The sequence below is a fragment of the Piliocolobus tephrosceles genome, chromosome 6 (genome assembly GCF_002776525.5).
Source record: "Piliocolobus tephrosceles isolate RC106 chromosome 6, ASM277652v3, whole genome shotgun sequence".
Lineage (NCBI taxonomy): Eukaryota > Metazoa > Chordata > Mammalia > Primates > Cercopithecidae > Piliocolobus > Piliocolobus tephrosceles.
Window position 1 is genome coordinate 71,561,189 of NC_045439.1, and position 18,136 is coordinate 71,579,324.

At 34.8% G+C, this 18,136-nt stretch overlaps 1 protein-coding gene across 6 annotated transcripts in view; it reads left to right on the plus strand.

The window, feature by feature from the left end:
* RALGAPA1 (Ral GTPase activating protein catalytic subunit alpha 1) overlaps positions 1 to 18,136 on the plus strand; it is a 280,919-nt gene that overhangs the window by 145,964 nt on the left and 116,819 nt on the right. For all 6 annotated transcript variants that reach the window (XR_002725793.2, XM_023189633.3, XM_023189637.2 and 3 more), the window contains exons 26-30: positions 751 to 876; positions 4,178 to 4,236; positions 7,769 to 7,877; positions 9,215 to 9,325; positions 11,803 to 11,871. Coding sequence is in view for 5 of the 6 variants with exons in the window: in XM_023189633.3 (XP_023045401.1) it covers positions 751 to 876; positions 4,178 to 4,236; positions 7,769 to 7,877; positions 9,215 to 9,325; positions 11,803 to 11,871 (474 nt within the window). In the remaining variant the exon portion in view is untranslated. The remainder of the gene's footprint in view (positions 1 to 750; positions 877 to 4,177; positions 4,237 to 7,768; positions 7,878 to 9,214; positions 9,326 to 11,802; positions 11,872 to 18,136) is intronic.

The window sequence follows — 18,136 nt, forward strand, 5'->3', positions numbered from 1 at the left end:
TGTATTTCTAATAGATTTGTGCTTAGCATTTTTGTTAGGTATTATTAAACATATAAATCAATTTGCAGATGTTTTAGTAAATAAAACAATATATTAGTAGGAGGATGTTGATGTTTTGTGGGCATGTAAGAAGGCAGAAGAGAAAAAAGAATTGTTCAGTGTTGATACTTCAGAAATGGCTAAATACAGCTAAGGAAAAAAGATGAAAATTTACCTTCATCGGCAGTCCAGACAAATTCTAATGTTGCTTCTAGTAAGTGGTATAAGCAGTGATTTTCTTATGTGCATAATATCATAAAAACCATCTAGATTGGTTCCTCTTTCATATAGTTAATGTTTTTTCTTCTTTATTCATGCTTGGTAATAAATATAATCTAGTGAAATTAAGTCATCAGCTTATTAGAACAATATGTCACAATGTGTGAGTTACCTTTAAAATTATTTTTATTTTTATTTATTATTAGGGTGAATTGATGCTTGTAGATAAGGTATATTTATTTTTACAGTCTTATTAACTGTGGCCGATTTGAGGAAAGCTGTGCTACTTGTTTATTGCATTTATTAAGAATAACACTAGTTCATGTGGAAAGTATAAATGGAAACTTAAATCTTTTTGTGTTTTCCCTTTCCTTTTTAAATTTTGTTTTATATATCACTTCCCTGTCTAATGTAGTTGGATAATAAAGCATCTTTTCTGATAATTTCATAACACCAGTATATTTTTAAACTTTTTAAAAATGTGATACATAGGCACCAAGAGTAGAAGCACAAGTTCTTCTGGGATCTTTGGTTTGCTTTCCCAACTTATGTTGTGAACTGCCTTCTCTTCATCCCAACATTCCTGATGTTGCTGTGTCTCAGTTTACAGATGTTAAGGTAAGAAATGAGATGCTAATTTTTAGCACTCAAATTATTTTATAATCATAAAGTACATGCAATAAAATTTGTATTCTTTCTTTTCTTTTTGAAATCCACACAATTGTTAAAGATTTTTGCACATTGATTTTTGTATCCTGAGACTTTACTGAAGTTGCTTATCAGCTTAACGAGATTTTGGGCTGAGACGATGGGGTTTTCTAAATATACAATCATGTCGTCTGCAAACAGGGACAATTTGGCTTCCTCTTTTCTTAATTAAATACCCTTTATTTCTTTCTCCTGCCTGATTGACCTGGCCAGAACTTCCAACACTATGTTGAGTAGGAGTGGTGAGAGAGGGCATCCCTGTCTTGTGCCAGTTTTCAAAGGGAATGCTTCCAGTTTTTGCCCATTCAGTATGTTATTGGCTGTGGGTTTGTCATAAATAGCTCTTATTATTTTGAGATATGTCCCATCAATACCTAATTTATTGATAGTTTTTAGCATGAAGGGTTGAATTTTGTCGAAGGCCTTTTCTGCATCTATTGAGATAATCATGTGGTTCTTGTCTTTGGTTCTGTTTATATGCTGGATTACGTTTATTGATTTGCGTGTGTTGAACCAGCCTTGCATCCCAGGGATGAAGCCCACTTGATCATGATGGATAAGCTTTTCGATATGCTGCTGGATTTGGTTTGCCAGTATTTTCTTGAGGATTTTTGCAGCAATGTTCATCAGGGATATTGGTCTAAAATTCTCTTTTTTTTGTTGTGTCTCTGCCAGGCTTTGGTATCAGGATGATGCTGGCCTCATAAAATGAGTTAGGGAGGATTCCCTCTTTTTCTATTGATTGAAGTATCCTCCAGACACAAAGGCTTGAATGCTCATTAGGAGGATATCCTTTTTTGTGTTTAAAACATAAATCTAATGGCATTTTTGTTCTCCTGAGCCACTATAATATTTGACCCTGTTGATGTTTCTGTCCTTTTCTGAATGTCTCTTTATCTTTTATTGCACAGATCTTGACTTACTTTTCGTCTAAGTATTCTGACTCCTTAATCGACTAATTTTCTTTTCTCTATTTGCTAAACATATATCCAGTTCAATATTTTACTCTTGTATATCTTCTTTGTTTTCTCCCCTTTAAATATTTTATTCATTTACATAATTTAACTAATATTTTAACTTGTTTCAAAATTCATTGTCATATTTTACAAATTATTAAGGATGAATATTTCTCCCTTAGCTTTATTGAGGTAAAATTGACAAAAATTTTGCATATTTAAGGTGTACAATATGGTGTCTTGATACACATATACAGTGTGATAAAGATCAAGCCAAATAACATATCCATCACCTCACATAGTTACCTTTTTTGGTGAGGAGGAGTAAGAGAAACCAAGATCTACTGTCTTAGCAGGTTTCTACCGGTACCTGTAGTCACTGTTAATTGTAGTCACCATGCTGTACATTAAGTCTCCAGAGTTTAGTCAGCCTGCGTATTTGAAACTTTGTAACCTTTAACCAACATTTTCCTGTTTGACCCACTCCCTAGCCTCTCTTAACTACCATTCTACTCTCTGCTTCCAAGACTTCAACTTTTTATATTCCACATGTAGGTGAGAACATGCAGTATTTGTCTTTCTCTGCCTCTCATATTTCACATAGCATCATGTTCTCCAAGTTGATTCATATGGTCACAAATGACAAGATTTCCATCTTTTTAAAGGCCAAGTGGTATTCTATTGTATGTGTATTCATGTATTTGGGTGGGTGTGTCACATTTTCTTTATCCATTAGTCCTTCAGGGGACACTTAGGTTTCTTCCGTATCTTGGCTATTGTAAATAATTCTGCAATGAACATAGCAGTGCACTTATCTCTTTGACATGCTAATTTCATTTCCTTTGGCTATGTATACCCAGAAGTAGGATTGCTTTGGATTGTATGGACATTTTAATAATTCTGTAATCTATGGACATGGATATGTTTCTATTTATTTCTGTCTTTTTCTGTTTCTTTCATCAGTGTTTTATAGTTTTCCATGTACAGATCTTTTACCTCTTTTGTTATGCGTATTCCTAAGTATTTTGTTGTTTTCGATGCTATTGTTAAATTGGATTATTTTCTTAATTTCTTTTTCAGATAGTTCACTGTTAGTGTATAGAAACACAACTGATTTTTGTATGTTTTGTTTACTGCTACTCTACTGAGTTTTTTAGTTCTAATAGTTTTTTGGTGGAGTCTGTAGGGTTTTTTATATATTAGATTATGTCATCTGTAGACAGAGACAGTTTTAATTCTTCCTTTCCAGTATGGGTGCCTTTTCTTTTTTCTGCCTAATTGCTCTGGCGAGGACTTCCAATACTATGTTGAATAGAAGTGGCGAGAGTGGGCGTCTTAATCTTGTTCCTAATCTTAAAGTAAAACCTTTCAGCTTTTTGATGTTGATTATGATGTTATCTGTGTGCTTGTTATGTTGAGGTACAACCTCATTTGTTGAGTTACAACCTCATTCGTTGAGTTTTTATCACGAAAGGATGTCATATTTTTCATGCAAAAAAATTGATATTTTATCATGAAATGATATTCATACCTTTGAGCTATGTATTCTACTTAAGTGCTTTTTCTTCACCTATTGACATAATAAGATTTTTGTCCTTTGTTCTGTTAATATGATGTATTAGCTTTATTGCTTTGTATATGTTGAACCATCTTTGCATCACAGTGATAAATCCTGCTTAATTATGACATATAACCCTTTTAATGTTCTGATGAATTTGGTTTGCTAGTATTTTATTGAGGATTTTTGCATCTATATTCATCAGGGATATTGGGCTGTAATTAATTTTTTTTTTCTGGTAATGCTTTTGTCTGACTTTGATGTCAGGGTAATGCTGGCCTCTTAAAATGAGTTTTGAAGTATTCGCTCATCTTCAGTTTTGGAAATGTTTGAGAAGGATTCTTCTCAGATTCTTTATTTGAAATACTTTGTAGAATTCACTGGTGAAGCCATCTGGTTCTGCCTTGTAATGATATTTCTCACAATTTTTAAAATCTTCATACCTATGAGCTATTAATTCTACTTTAATTATCTGCCTTTATCACTCTTCTAATCAGGAAGAAATGTTATTTTTTGAACATATGCTTTTGGCTATAAATTTCTGAAACTTTAGCTACTTTTATAAATAATATTGGTCTCTTTAATGGTAATATGTACATGAGAACAAAGACTGCTTTAATAACCACTTAGTAAATATTTGTAGAATTAATGAGTGAAATCTCAGTCATTGCTGTTAACTGTTTCCCCCTTATTTTAGGAACTTATAATCAAAACTGTATTAAGCTCGGCAAGAGATGAGCCCTCTGGTCCTGCAAGGTAGGTCTTAGACTGACTGTAACTATTCTGTGTTTGGAATTTTAGAAGTTGACTGAATTTTTATAGCAGCCCGGATTGTTTTAGATACATAAAAGCCATTCTAAATTACACTTTTAAGTCACTTGAATGATTAAGTGTTCTTACTTATTTTCATGATTTAAATACTAACCTTTCTTCATAAACAGAATCCTAGTCACCTTTTTCAGTAACTTCACTCTTTATCTCTGAAATGATTTGTTTTAATTTTATTTTATTTAAGTACATTTTGTTTATTATTCAATTATATTTGTCAGTGTCTTTTATGCAGTACCTTGAAATGCAGTAGCAGGTACCCAATGAATTTTTGTTAAATTGAGTTAAAATAAATATTTTATTACAGAAAGTAGTATACCTAAGAAAATAGCATATTTTAATATTTACAAATATTTGACCAAGATTTTTTAAAAATAGAATATAAGTCATAGTTTTAGATTTTTTTCTAAATGTCTTAAGAAATAAAAGCTGACATTTTCTCTGTTTTACAAAACCTTTCCAAAAAAAGATTGAGATTTAAATTAGCAGGTTACTAGTAGCATACCATGTTTCTTCTCTTCCCCAAAATAACATTAAGTCATATTTTATATTTCTTGATGCTAATTCTAATAGTACATCATTTGCCGCAACATTAGTCTGTGCTACTACTCCTCAGATCTACATCTCTGTAAAGCTCCTGTTTTCCAGTTATCTACACATTTTTTGACCCAAAGTTCAAAAGGTACAGATCATGGCTTTGACGATTTGGATTCTTATTCTAATTTAAATCTTTTTCCAGCAAATAAAAATAATGTACAGTGAACCATTTGTTTAAATTAAGACATAGCTCCAGTTTTTAAAATTTTAATTGCACGTTTTTCTCTCTTAATAGCCAAACTAACTAAAAACAAATATCTTTGAGAAAATTGTTCTTTTATGCTAATCCCAATTAAGTTTACAAGGATTTTCGTATAATATTGTTTCATTTAATTCTCATCACAATTTTGAGAGTTTAATAGAATCACCCTCTTCTGGACCGGGCACGGTGGCTCAAGCCTCTAATCCCAGCACTTTGGGAGGCCGAGGCGGGCGGATCACGAGGTCAGGAGATCGAGACCATCCTGGCTAACATGGTGAAACCCCGTCTCTACTAAAAAAAAATACAAAAAACTAGCTGGGCGAGGTGGTGGGCACCTGTAGTCCCAGCTACTCAGGAGGCTGAGGCAGGAGAATGGCGTAAACCTGGGAGGCGGAGCTTGTAGTGAGCTGAGATCCGGCCACTGCACTCCAGCCCGGGCGACAGAGGGAGACTCCGTCTCAAAAAAAAAAAAAAAAAAAAAGAATCACCCTCTTCTTCCAGTTTTGCTAGCCAGATACTGATGCTTAGAAAGTTAACAGTAAGTCTCTGATAATGCATAACTGGTGGGATGGGGGTGTAGGCAAGCTAGCTAACATTTTAAAAGCCCTTTGTATGTGAATGCTAGGCACTGTTCTAAGTGCCTTATATTTATTATCTCATTGAATTTTGTGATACCTCTATGAGACAGGTATAATTTTCATCCACCTTTTAACAGAAAAGAAAACTAGAACCCAGGGAGTTTCAATAATCTGCCCTATCATCTAGATATGACAGAACCTTGGCAGTTTGTCTTCAGAGGCTTATTAGATGCACAATTAAGAAGTGGCAATACCAAGTTTGACCTTAGTGCTTTAAACTGTAGAGCTTTTGCTTTTTGGAAAAAAACAAAACAAAACAAAACTCTTGTTGCTCCTCAAGTGGAAGAATGTGGAAACCTAAAACATAGCCGCCTAGAAGTAGACCTGGGAATCATTAACACAACAGCTTGTGTTACGGAGAATATGGAAAAACCCCAGAAGCTGAATTTAAGCATTGTCTCAACTTGTTTTTCTATACCTTTTTAGTATATATTTTTTTAGAAATTTATATTCCCAGGCCAGGCATCGTGGCTCATGCCTGGAAGCCCAGCACTTTTGGAGGCCAAAAAGAGCAGATCACCTGAGGTCAGGAGTTCGAAACCAGCCTGGCCAACATGGTGAAACCTCATCTCTACTAAAAATACAAAAAATTAGCCGGGTGTGGTAGTGTACCCCTTTAGTTCCAGCTACTCAGGAGGCTGAGGCAGGAGAATTGTTTGAACCGGGGAGGTGGAGGTTGCAGTGAGCCGAGATCGTGCCACTGCACTCCGGCCTGGGCAAGACAGAGTGACACTCTGTCTCAAAAAAAGAAAAAAGAGACTTAATACCCCCAGTCTGAGCAGGAGCAGAGAGTTAAGCTATATGCTGGCAATAATCTAGATTATTCTGACATCTTGTGGAGGGGGGGTGTGGGAAACTCTACATGCAAGAAAAAAAAAATTATATCCTTTCTTACCACCTCTTGTTACAATAATTGTTAAACATTTGTATTCTCAGTCTCTGCCTTTAGTTAGCTGCATCCATGGAGAGCTTTGCTTCACTTCAGAGTTTATTGTTGCTTTAGGATTATAGATGTTTCCATAGCTAAACCGGAAGCTTGGTTAGTTAGTGCTACAAATATTACCTAGGATTTATGGATGAACAACAGTAGGGAAAAAATAAAGTAGTAGACTTCATCTAGAAGACTCTCAGGTAGTTTTCATAGTAAACAGTTTAGTAGCCTTAACACTCTAGACTAAAAGAAGAGACTTATATAAGTTTCTAAAAAAACATATACTAAATCTGCTGTGTTAAGGAAGAAAAATCTGCACTGAATTTTTCTGAAGTTTAGCATTCCACTGAAATTAAGAATATCAGTATCAGGACATGGCATATATAACAGGATACTAGAAGAAGGTGACTGTTTTGATACTTAGAACCATTATACATTTTATCAGAAGCTTAAACTTGAACACACTAATAGAATCCTTACTGAGTCTAATCATTAAATAACTCTCTTCAAGCTGACACCCAGCTGAAATTATATTGCTATAGAAAAGAAGCTTTGCAATACATTAGGGAACAGGATAAAAATTCTACAAGTTCTGTTTCTGTTGGATTTTAAAATAAGTTACATAACTTTTATGTTCTCGATTTGTTTTAAAAATAATTTGTAGCTAGAAGTGTTAAATTTAAAATATACAAAAATATTTAACGTACTCCATCAGCTTCGTGTTTTTACTTAAGTTCATTTTGCTGTTGTCAGTCAATAAAATTACACTTTCCATTTTGAAAGCAGGTTACATTTTGTTTGGGAAGCCTTGTAGCAATGTCAGTCTGTTAACATGGATTTTTAAAAAACATGTTGTGTGGTATCCCAGCCTATAGTCTTCTTAGTAAATTATAATAGAAAATTAGGCTCAGAAGTTTTGGGATTCTGCTTTCTTCATACTTTCTCTTCTTTGGTTACCAGTTAATGTTTAGAGTAACAAGTTCATTAATTCGTTTAAAATCATGCATGTTCATTCTGTGTCAGTTCATTGTGGGTCATGTTTGTGGTGGTGGTTTCATTTTATGTAACTGTTGTTGTTTGCCTTTTTTGCAGATGTGTAGCACTTTGTAGTTTAGGTATTTGGATTTGTGAAGAACTAGTCCATGAGTCTCATCATCCTCAAATTAAGGAAGCTCTGAATGTGATTTGTGTTTCCTTAAAGGTAAAGAAAACTGTTTAGTGAAATATATTAAGATAGTAGAGAATGCATGTTTTTTTCCTCCATATATTAATTATATCTTGTGTAACATTTAGTAAATGTTTTCATTACTTTATTATTCTATTATTTTCTTGATCCTGACTCATTCCTTAAAAATTGTTCTATTTCTTGAATTTAGGGTATCTTTATGGTGACTCGTTTTTATCTCAACTTTTTATGTATTTAGCTTTGCCCCTAAACTATATATGGTAGATGTCTAAAAAAGGAAACCCACCACTTAAAACATATATAGGATTTTTCTGTTTTTCTTTTTTAACTAGTATTTCTGTAACTTACTGCTCTTTGATCTTTATTACCACTCCCTGAATTCTTGTGCTGTTCAGTTTTTTTGCTTTATCTTTTCAAGTTAAGTGCCTTCTTTGTAGACAGAACAAGATTTTTTCAGTAGTAATAATGTAATTATTTGGAGAGTCTGAATGAATAAATGAGTACTCTTTGTTTATGAAAGGATGCATGATATTATTGTTGTTTTAAGACTTGTAAAAAACCCACAGCACGTGTATAAGACTCTAAACATACAAAGTAGTTAATAAATATTTTTAAATAATAGTTACATGACAGATATTTCTAAACATTTACTATGAGGCACGTTGCTAGACAGAGTGAGGGATAACAATAGGAAAAATTTGTAAATACTAGCTTCAAGATGTTAAGAATAGCTGAAAAAGATTAAAATGAGAATAATAAAACATAAAAACCTGAGAGTACTAAATGGGTATATAATATAAACTGAGTGTATAATATAAACTGCTGATTGAGTTCGGAAGAAACAGAAATCATTTTGACTTAGTTATCAGAGAAGACTGGAAAAGAGGAGACACATTGGGGTTTGAAGTGTGGGTGAAATGTGGACATAGAGAAGCATAAAAAGTTTGTCTTTATGCCATTGGGGAGTCATCTGAGTTTTAAGCATAATGTCAGGATCATAACAGTGCTATAGAAGATTAATTTGGAAGTGTGGTGAATAGTTGATTGGAACAGGGCAAAGATTGATAAAAAGAATAGTGATTTAGAAGCCATTGCATAAATCCACATAAGAGAAAATGCAACAAAACTTTAATGAGGACAGTCAAACATTACAAAGGAAAATTAAAGTTGTACGTGTCTTTGGAATGTGTTGTGTTTTTCTTATTTTGCAGCTGGAGATTTATCTTAATCACTTATAAATGTAGGATTTATAATCCTACAAATATATGAAATGTAAAATTTTCAGCAGATAATGCTTTGATGAAAAGTTCATCAAGAAAATTTTTTAAACAATTTTTTTTTTATTATTGCAGTTTACTAATAAAACAGTAGCCCACGTAGCTTGTAACATGCTTCACATGCTGGTTCATTATGTACCTAGACTTCAGATTTACCAACCTGATTCTCCCTTGAAAATTATTCAAGTAAGTAATTTCTCATTTATTTATTATGACCTTGTTAAGTTTTTTTTAGATTTGGATACTTTGAATTGTAAAACTATTTAATAGTTTAAAATTTTTTTACATAGCTAAATAATGGCTACCCATCATGCTTTTTTGTGGTATCAAAGTTCATGATAGTTCCCTTGTCTTTTGTGTTAGAAGATTGTATTCCTGGTTTTGGACAAAGTAAAAGCACTAGAAACAATTTATTAGGCCAAGCCCAGTGGCTTATGCCTGTAATCCAGGCACTTTGGGAGACTAAGTTGGAAGGATCGCTTGAGGCCAGCCTAGGTAACATAGCAAGACCCTGTCTTAACAAACAGTTAAACAAAAAACAATTTATTAGTTGTAGTGAAAATTATGTGTAAACCTATGTCATTGTTTTCATAAACATACATGTTGCTTCATTCCCGCTCCATTCCCTCTTAAGTAGGGAAAACATACCATCATTCCAGTTACCAAAATCAGGACATTATTTTTTTTATTTTCTCTTTAGCCAGTCATTTGTGAATTTTTGTTCATTCTAATTCGTTATCTCCTGTGCTTCCTGCAACACCTGACATACTTCAGTCCTTCATTATTTCTTTCTTGAGATATTGCTGTTGCCTCCTTCTGGTTTGTGTGGTCTTGCTCTTAAAGTCATCATTCACATTTACATGGCTCTTACCATATCACGTACCTGGAAAAAAAAAAAAAAAAAGGACTGATTTTCCTTTGACTGTAAAATAAAGCCCAAAATTCTTTAGCTGTGAATTCAGGGCCTCCACAGGAGAACTCAACTGGTTTTTTAAGAGTCATACACAGATTCCTTTGAAATGCCATGTTGTTCAGGCAACTGAATCTGCTTATCATCACTTAAACATACCCCTGGCTTTCTTCCTCCTATCTGAAATGCTTTGCTTCTCTTCTCTAGTGCCCTCATCTTTCAGTGATTGGCTTAAATACCATCTCTTCAAAAAATAAAAATCCCCATCTGCTCTCCCTAACCAGAATTTATCATTCTTATCTTCCTGTCTTTATAACATTTTTAGGAAAGATGAGAACTCGTATTTATTAAACACCTACCATGTACCAGTCACCTTTTCATATGATATCTCATTTAATTCTTAGAAGTTTTTTGAGATAGATTATTCCCTTCCCTGTCCCTAATCTCCCCCCTTATTTAAGATGAGAGAACTGAGGATTTAATAACTATATAAGAGTCATAAGCTAAGAGAACAGGACTCAGACCCAAGTCTGTAAGATTCCAAAGTTCATGCTTTTCCCACTCAGTCATCTTACCAGCCTCTGTTACAGCACTGAATGTAGTAAGTATCACACTAGTGAGCAAAAGTCTTTGTCTGTATAAAGTGTATTGAGAGGAATTTTCTACTTACTGCATTGAAGCAATAATTTCTAAAAATGTAATAGCATACAATACAACGAAAATAAAAATACAATAAATATATACCTATACATTTTTAACATGCACATAAAAAATTAAATGAGACTAAATGATTTCTGGGGTAAATGATAACACTGTATATGAAGGTTTTGCCTTTTTTTAAGTAATGTCTTTTTCATTTACTTTGTATTCTGTACTTTATTCAAATAATATTCGGTGTATGATATATGTTAATTTAAAAAGCCACATTTGGCTGGGCATGGTGGTTCATGCCTATAATCCCAGCACTTTGGGAGGCCAACATGGGCGGATCACCAGAGGTTATGAGTTCGAGACCAGCCTGGCCAACATGGCGAAACCCTGTCTCTACTAAAAATACAAAAATTAGCTGGGCATGGTGGCCCACACCTGTAATCTCAGCTACTCAGGAGGCTGAGGCAAGAGAATCACTTGAACCCAGAGCCGAGATCACTCCACTACACTCCAGCCTGTGTGGCTGAGTGAGACTCCGTCTCAAAAAAATAAATAAAAAGTCACATTTTTTAAAAAAGTCGTGTGTGTGTATGTGTGTGTGTGTGTTTAAACAAAAGGCCCGGAAAGGCAATAGAGTAGATTTCTTCAGGTGACAGGATTACGGTGGTTTTTTGTTGTTTTGAGACAGGGTCTCTGTCACCCAGGCTCCCAAAGTGGGTGTGAGCCACTGTGCCCAGCCCATGATGGTTTTTATTAGTCTTTTTCTTATCTGTATCTTTTAATTTTTCTATAATGAACATATATTTTCTGTGTGTTTATACATATTGATTTACCCCGTTGAATTGGGAAGAAACCCATTTATGGTTGACAGAATATATATAATTTTGGTTCCGTACATGAGGATTATAAATAATTGATAGTTAAGTGTACTTGAAAAGCTTGCCTATTAAACATTACTTTGAAATAACAGTGTTAATGTGTTTAGAATAAATTTGCAGCAGCAGGTTTTGTATCACTTTAGCATTTAACAATTAAGTTGTAGAATATACCATTAATTTGACATATATAGAGCTCCTTTTTAAAAAACTTTTTTTGCTTACAGATCCTAATAGCTACTATCACCCATCTTTTACCAAGTACAGAAGCTTCATCTTATGAAATGGACAAGAGGGTAATTTAAATTTTGTTTGATGATTAATATGTGGTTATTTAGTAAAATATTTGTATTTTAAAACTTTAATGGTATGTATATTTACATGGTAAAAATTTATCTTTGTTCAGAATCAACTATAGTGTGAAATGTCTTTCTGTTCTGTAAGTATAACTAAATTATATTTTGGTTCACATTTCATGGCCATTTGATAAAATCTTTGAGTCTCAAGATTGTAAGGAACCTTAGAGGACATTCTGTCTATCTCTATTTCACTACATTCTGCCAAATTGTGTTCTTACCTATGCCTGAAGATTATTAATTCTGAGGAATTCATCACCTCTAAAGGCAGCCACTTGTTTTTGTATAGATAGAAAGCAAAGATATAATATATAGAGATATGTCACTTAAAAGAAGACATCTCCTCTGTCTGCCAAAACATTCTATTAGGTGTCATTTACCTCAGTAAATTTATTATAAGGGTTCTTTAATTTTTTCAGATATTATATTTACCAGTTCTAGAGTTTCTTTTTGTTTTGTTTTGTTTTTAAGTTTTCATATCTTACCTGAAATTCTGCATTTCTTCATCAATTATATGCATCTTCTCTTATAGATACTTTAACATATTTATAATAATTAAAATAGAGTCCTTGACTACTAAATCCACTATCTGTGTCATCACTAACTCTGTTTCTATTGAGTTTTTTTCCTGTTGACTATGAGTTTAATTTTCCTGTTATTGTGTCTATTTTTTAATTATATGCCTGACATTATACATAAATGTTGTAGAGACTGTAGGTCTGTGCTGCTCACTATGGTAGCTGCTAACTGCTTATTGCTTTCAGTTTACATTAAATTTAAAGTTCACATGAAAAATGTAATTCCTTTTTTGCAAATACCAAGTGCTCAATAGCCACATGGGCAAATATAGACCATTTTCATCATTGCACAAAGTTCTATCAGACAAGGCTGCTCTAGATTCTATTAGTTTCCTCTGAGAATTATTCTCATCTCTTCCCTTGTCACATCTCAATCTTGAGTTCTATTCTCCAGGTCTCCCTTAACCATATTGTTTTGAAATCTCAAGTATGTTTTATTTACTACTTATGTTCTTATTAATTTACAGAAATCTGAAGGTATAGTTATGTTTCTGGACCTATTCCCAGTTATTTTCTTGTGTGGCATACATGAGGCTTTTATACTTTTTTCCTTTCCTACTGTCGGCCATTATCATTTCTTACTGATTTCATGTGTTTACCGCAAAACTTTTTATTCTTTCCCTTCATATTCAGTTTAAACACTGTTTGAACAGATTGTTTAGCTCTTGATAAATACTTCATCATCATCTTCATCTTAAAAAGAGACATGTACTCCATTTTTATTTTTTCGATTTAAAATTTATAAAATTTTTTTGAGGCAGAGTCATCTTGCTCTGTCACCCAAGCTGGAGTACTGTGGCACAGTCTTGGCTCACTGCAACCTCTGCCTCCCAGGTTCAAGCGGGTCTCATGTCTCAGCCACTCAAGTAACTGGGATTACAGGTGTACACCACCATGCCTGGCCAATTTTGTATTTTTAGTAGAGATGTGTGTGTGTAGGGGGCAGGGTCTCATCATCTTGGCCAGGCTGGTCTCAAACTCCTGGCCTCAAGTGATCCACCTGCCTCAGCCTCCCAAAGTGCTGGGATTACAGGCATGAGCTACCTCATCTGGACTCCATTTTTAGCAAAGTGTCCTTCACTTTAGTGTCGCAGGCTATGGTCTAGAATTCCAAATCCAGTTTATGAATAATATCTGGATAACTAATTGTTCGTCTTTTTCTATATCATCTTTGTTTCCAGAAGTCTAGCTATTAATGTGAAAAAGCTATGCTTCTAAGTTTTTGTTTTCTTGCCTACTAAATTTATTAAATTTTTTTTTATCATAAAATATCCGTGTGGCATTCTGCTAGGCACTAAGCAGAGATAAACATGATACTCCCTGTTCTCATGGAATTTAAAAATTAGAGACACAAATGAGGCAACACAATATAATAAATACTTAGTATAAAAAGTAGAAAAATGTGTAAGATACCAGGTAGAATAGAGAAAGAAGTAATTAACTATTGAGGAAGGGCTTATTTAGGAAAAATTCTTTTAAAGTTAAATAGAGACATTAAATAGAGACAAACAGTAGAATCAGAAACTTATTCCAAGTGGTGTGAATAGCATGTGTAAATCTGGGGACTATAAAATGGTATGGTTTGTGTTGGAGACACAACTAGGTAGTTCCATATTTTAGAATGTGAAGTGAATGATTAAGAATTGGGAAAATGAAACTTCTTTTTTTTTATTTTTTAAATTTATATATATATATTTTTCTTTATTATTTAAGTTCTAGGGTACATGTGCATAACGTACAGGTTTGTTACATATGTATACTTGTGCCATGTTGGTGTGCTGCACCCATCAACTCATCAGCACCCATCAACTCATCATTTACATCAGGTATAACTCCCAGTGCAATCCCTCCCCCCTCCCCCCTCCCCATGATAGGCCCCGGTGTGTGATGTTCCCCTTCCCGTGTCCAAGTGATCTCATTGTTCAGTTCCCACCTATGAGTGAGAACATGCGGTGTTTGGTTTTCTGTTCTTGTGATAGTTTGCTGAGAATGATGGTTTCCAGCTGCATCCATGTCCCTACAAAGGACACAAACTCATCCTTTTTTATGGCTGCATAATATTCCATGGTGTATATGTGCCACATTTTCTTAATCCAGTCTGTCACTGATGGACATTTGGGTTGATTCCAAGTCTTTGCTATTGCGAATAGTGCCGCAATAAACATACGTGTGCATGTGTCTTTATAGCAGCATGATTTATGATCCTTTGGGTATATACCCAGTAATGGGGTGGCTGGGTCATTTGGTACTTCTAGTTCTAGATCCTTGAGGAATCGCCATACTGTTTTCCATAATGGTTGAACTAGTTTACAATCCCACCAACAGTGTAAAAGTGTTCCTATTTCTCCACATCCTCTCCAGCACCTGTTGTTTCCTGACTTTTTAATGATTGCCATTCTAACTGGTGTGAGATGGTATCTCATTGTGGTTTTGATTTGCATTTCTCTGATGACCAGTGATGACGAGCATTTTTTCATGTGTCTGTTGGCTGTATGAATGTCTTCTTTTGAGAAATGTCTGTTCATATCCTTTGCCCACTTTTGGATGGGGTTGTTTGTTTTTTCTTGTAAATTTGTTTGAGTTCTTTGTAGGTTTTGGATATTAGCCCTTTGTCAGATGAGTAGATTGCAAAAATTTTCTCCCATTCTGTAGGTTGCCTGTTCACTCTGATGGTATTTTCTTTTGCTGTGCAGAAGCTCTTTAGTTTAATTAGATCCCATTTGTCAATTTTGGCTTTTGCTGCCATTGCTTTTGGTGTTTTAGACATGAAGTCCTTGCCCATGCCTGTGTCCTGAATGGTATGACCTAGGTTTTCTTCTAGGGTTTTTATGGTATTAGGTCTAACATTTAAGTCTCTAATCCACCTTGAATTAATTTTCATATAAGGAGTAAGGAAAGGATCCAGTTTCAGCTTTCTACTTATGACTAGCCAATTTTCCCAGCACCATTTATTAAATAGGAAATCCTTTCCCCATTTCTTGTTTTTGTCAGGTTTGTCAAAGATCAGATGGCTGTAGATGTGTGGTATTATTTCTGAGGACTCTGTTCTGTTCCATTGGTCTATATCTCTGTTTTGGTACCAGTACCATGCTGTTTTGGTTACTGTAGCCTTGTAGTATAGTTTGAAGTCAGGTAGCGTGATGCCTCCAGCTTTGTTCTTTTGACTTAGGATTGTCTTGGCAATGCGGGCTCTTTTTTGGTTCCATATGAACTTTAAAGCAGTTTTTTCCAATTCGGTGAAGAAACTCATTGGTAGCTTGATGGGGATGGCATTGAATCTATAAATTACCTTGGGCAGTATGGCCATTTTCACAATATTGATTCTTCCTATCCATGAGCATGGTATGTTCTTCCATTTGTTTGTGTCCTCTTTGATTTCACTGAGCAGTGGTTTGTAGTTCTCCTTGAAGAAGTCCTTTACATCCCTTGTAAGTTGGATTCCTAGGTATTTTATTCTCTTTGAAGCAATTGTGAATGGAAGTTCATTCATGATTTGGCTTTCTGTTTGTCTGTTACTGGTGTATAAGAATGCTTGTGATTTTTGCACATTAATTTTGTATCCTGAGACTTTGCTGAAGTTGCTTATCAGCTTAAGGAGATTTTGGGCTGAGACAATGGGGTTTTCTAAATATACAATCATGTCATCTGCAAACAGGGACAATTTGACTTCTTCTTTTCCTAACTGAATACCCGTGATTTCTTTCTCTTGCCTGACTGCCCTAGCCAGAACTTCCAACACTATGTTGAATAGGAGTGGTGAGAGAGGGCATCCCTGTCTTGTGCCAGTTTTCAAAGGGAATTTTTCCAGTTTATGCCTATTCAGTATGATATTGGCTGTGGGTTTGTCATAAATAGCTCTTATTATTTTGAGGTACGTTCCATCAATACCGAATTTATTGAGCGTTTTTAGCACGAAGGGCTGTTGAATTTTGTCAAAGGCCTTTCCTGCATCTATTGAGATAATCATGTGGTTCTTGTCTTTGGTTCTGTTTATATGCTGGATTACGTTTATTGATTTGCGAATGTTGAACCAGCCTTGCATCCCAGGGATGAAGCCCACTTGATCATCGTGGATAAGCTTTTTGATGTGCTGCTGAATCTGGTTTGCCAGTATTTTATTGAGGATTTTTGCATTGATGTTCATCAGGGATATTGGTCTAAAATTCTCTTTTTTTGTTGTGTCTCTGCCAGGCTTTGGTATCAGGATGATGTTGGCCTCATAAAATGAGTTAGGGAGGATTCCCTCTTTTTCTATTGATTGGAATAGTTTCAGAAGGAATGGTACCAGCTCCTCCTTGTACCTCTGGTAGAATTCGGCTGTGAATCCATCTGGTCCTGGACTTTTTTTGGTTGGTAGGTTATTAATTATTGCCTCAATTTCAGAGCCTGCTATTGGTCTATTCAGGGATTCAACTTCTTCCTGGTTTAGTCTTGGAACAGTGTAAGTGTCCAGGAAATTATCCATTTCTTCTAGATGTTCTAGTTGATTTGCGTAGAGGTGTTTATAGTATTCTCTGATGGTAGTTTGTATTTCTGTGGGGTCAGTGGTGATATCCCCTTTATCATTTTTTATTGCGTCTATTTGATTCTTCTCTCTTTTCTTCTTTATTAGTCTTGCTAGCGGTCTGTCAATTTTGTTGATCTTTTCAAAAAACCAACTCCTGGATTCATTGATTTTTTGGAGGGTTTTTTATGTCTCTATCTCCTTCAGTTCTGCTCTGATCTTAGTTATTTCTTGCCTCTGCTAGCTTTTGAATGTGTTTGCTCTTGCTTCTGTAGTTCTTTTAATTGTGATGTTAGAGTGTCCATTTTAGATCTTTCCAGCTTTCTCTTGTGGGCATTTAGTGCTATAAATTTCCCTCTACACACTGCTTTAAATGTGTCCCAGAGATTCTGGTATGTTGTATCTTTGTTCTCATTGGTTTCAAAGAACATCTTTATTTCTGCCTTCATTTCATTATGTACCCAGTAGTCATTCAGGAGCAGGTTGTTCAGTTTCCATGTAGTTGAGTGGTTTTGATTGAGTTTCTTAGTCCTGAGTTCTAGTTTGATTGCACTGTGGTCTGAGAGACAGTTTGTTATAATTTCTGTTCTTTTACATTTGTTGAGGAGTGCTTTACTTCCAATTATGTGGTCAATTTTGGAATAAGTGCGATGTGGTGCTGAGAAGAATGTATATTCTGTTGATTTGGGGTGGAGAGTTCTATAGATGTCTATTAGGTCCGCTTGGTGCAGAGATGAGTTCAATTCCTGGATCTCCTTGTTAACTTTCTGTCTCGTCGATCTGTCTAATGTTGACAGTGGAGTGTTGAAGTCTCCCATTATAATTGTATGGGAGTCTAAGTCTCTTTGTAAGTCTCTAAGGACTTGCTTTATGAATCTGGGTGCTCCTGTATTGGGTGCATATATATTTAGGATAGTTAGCTCTTCCTGTTGAATTGATCCCTTTACCATTATGTAATGGCCTTCTTTGTCTTTTTTGATCTTTGATGGTTTAAAGTCTGTTTTATCAGAGACTAGGATTGCAACCCCTGCTTTTTTTTGTTCTCCATTTGCTTGGTAGATCTTCCTCCATCCCTTTATTTTGAGCCTATGTATGTCTCTGCATGTGAGATGGGTCTCCTGAA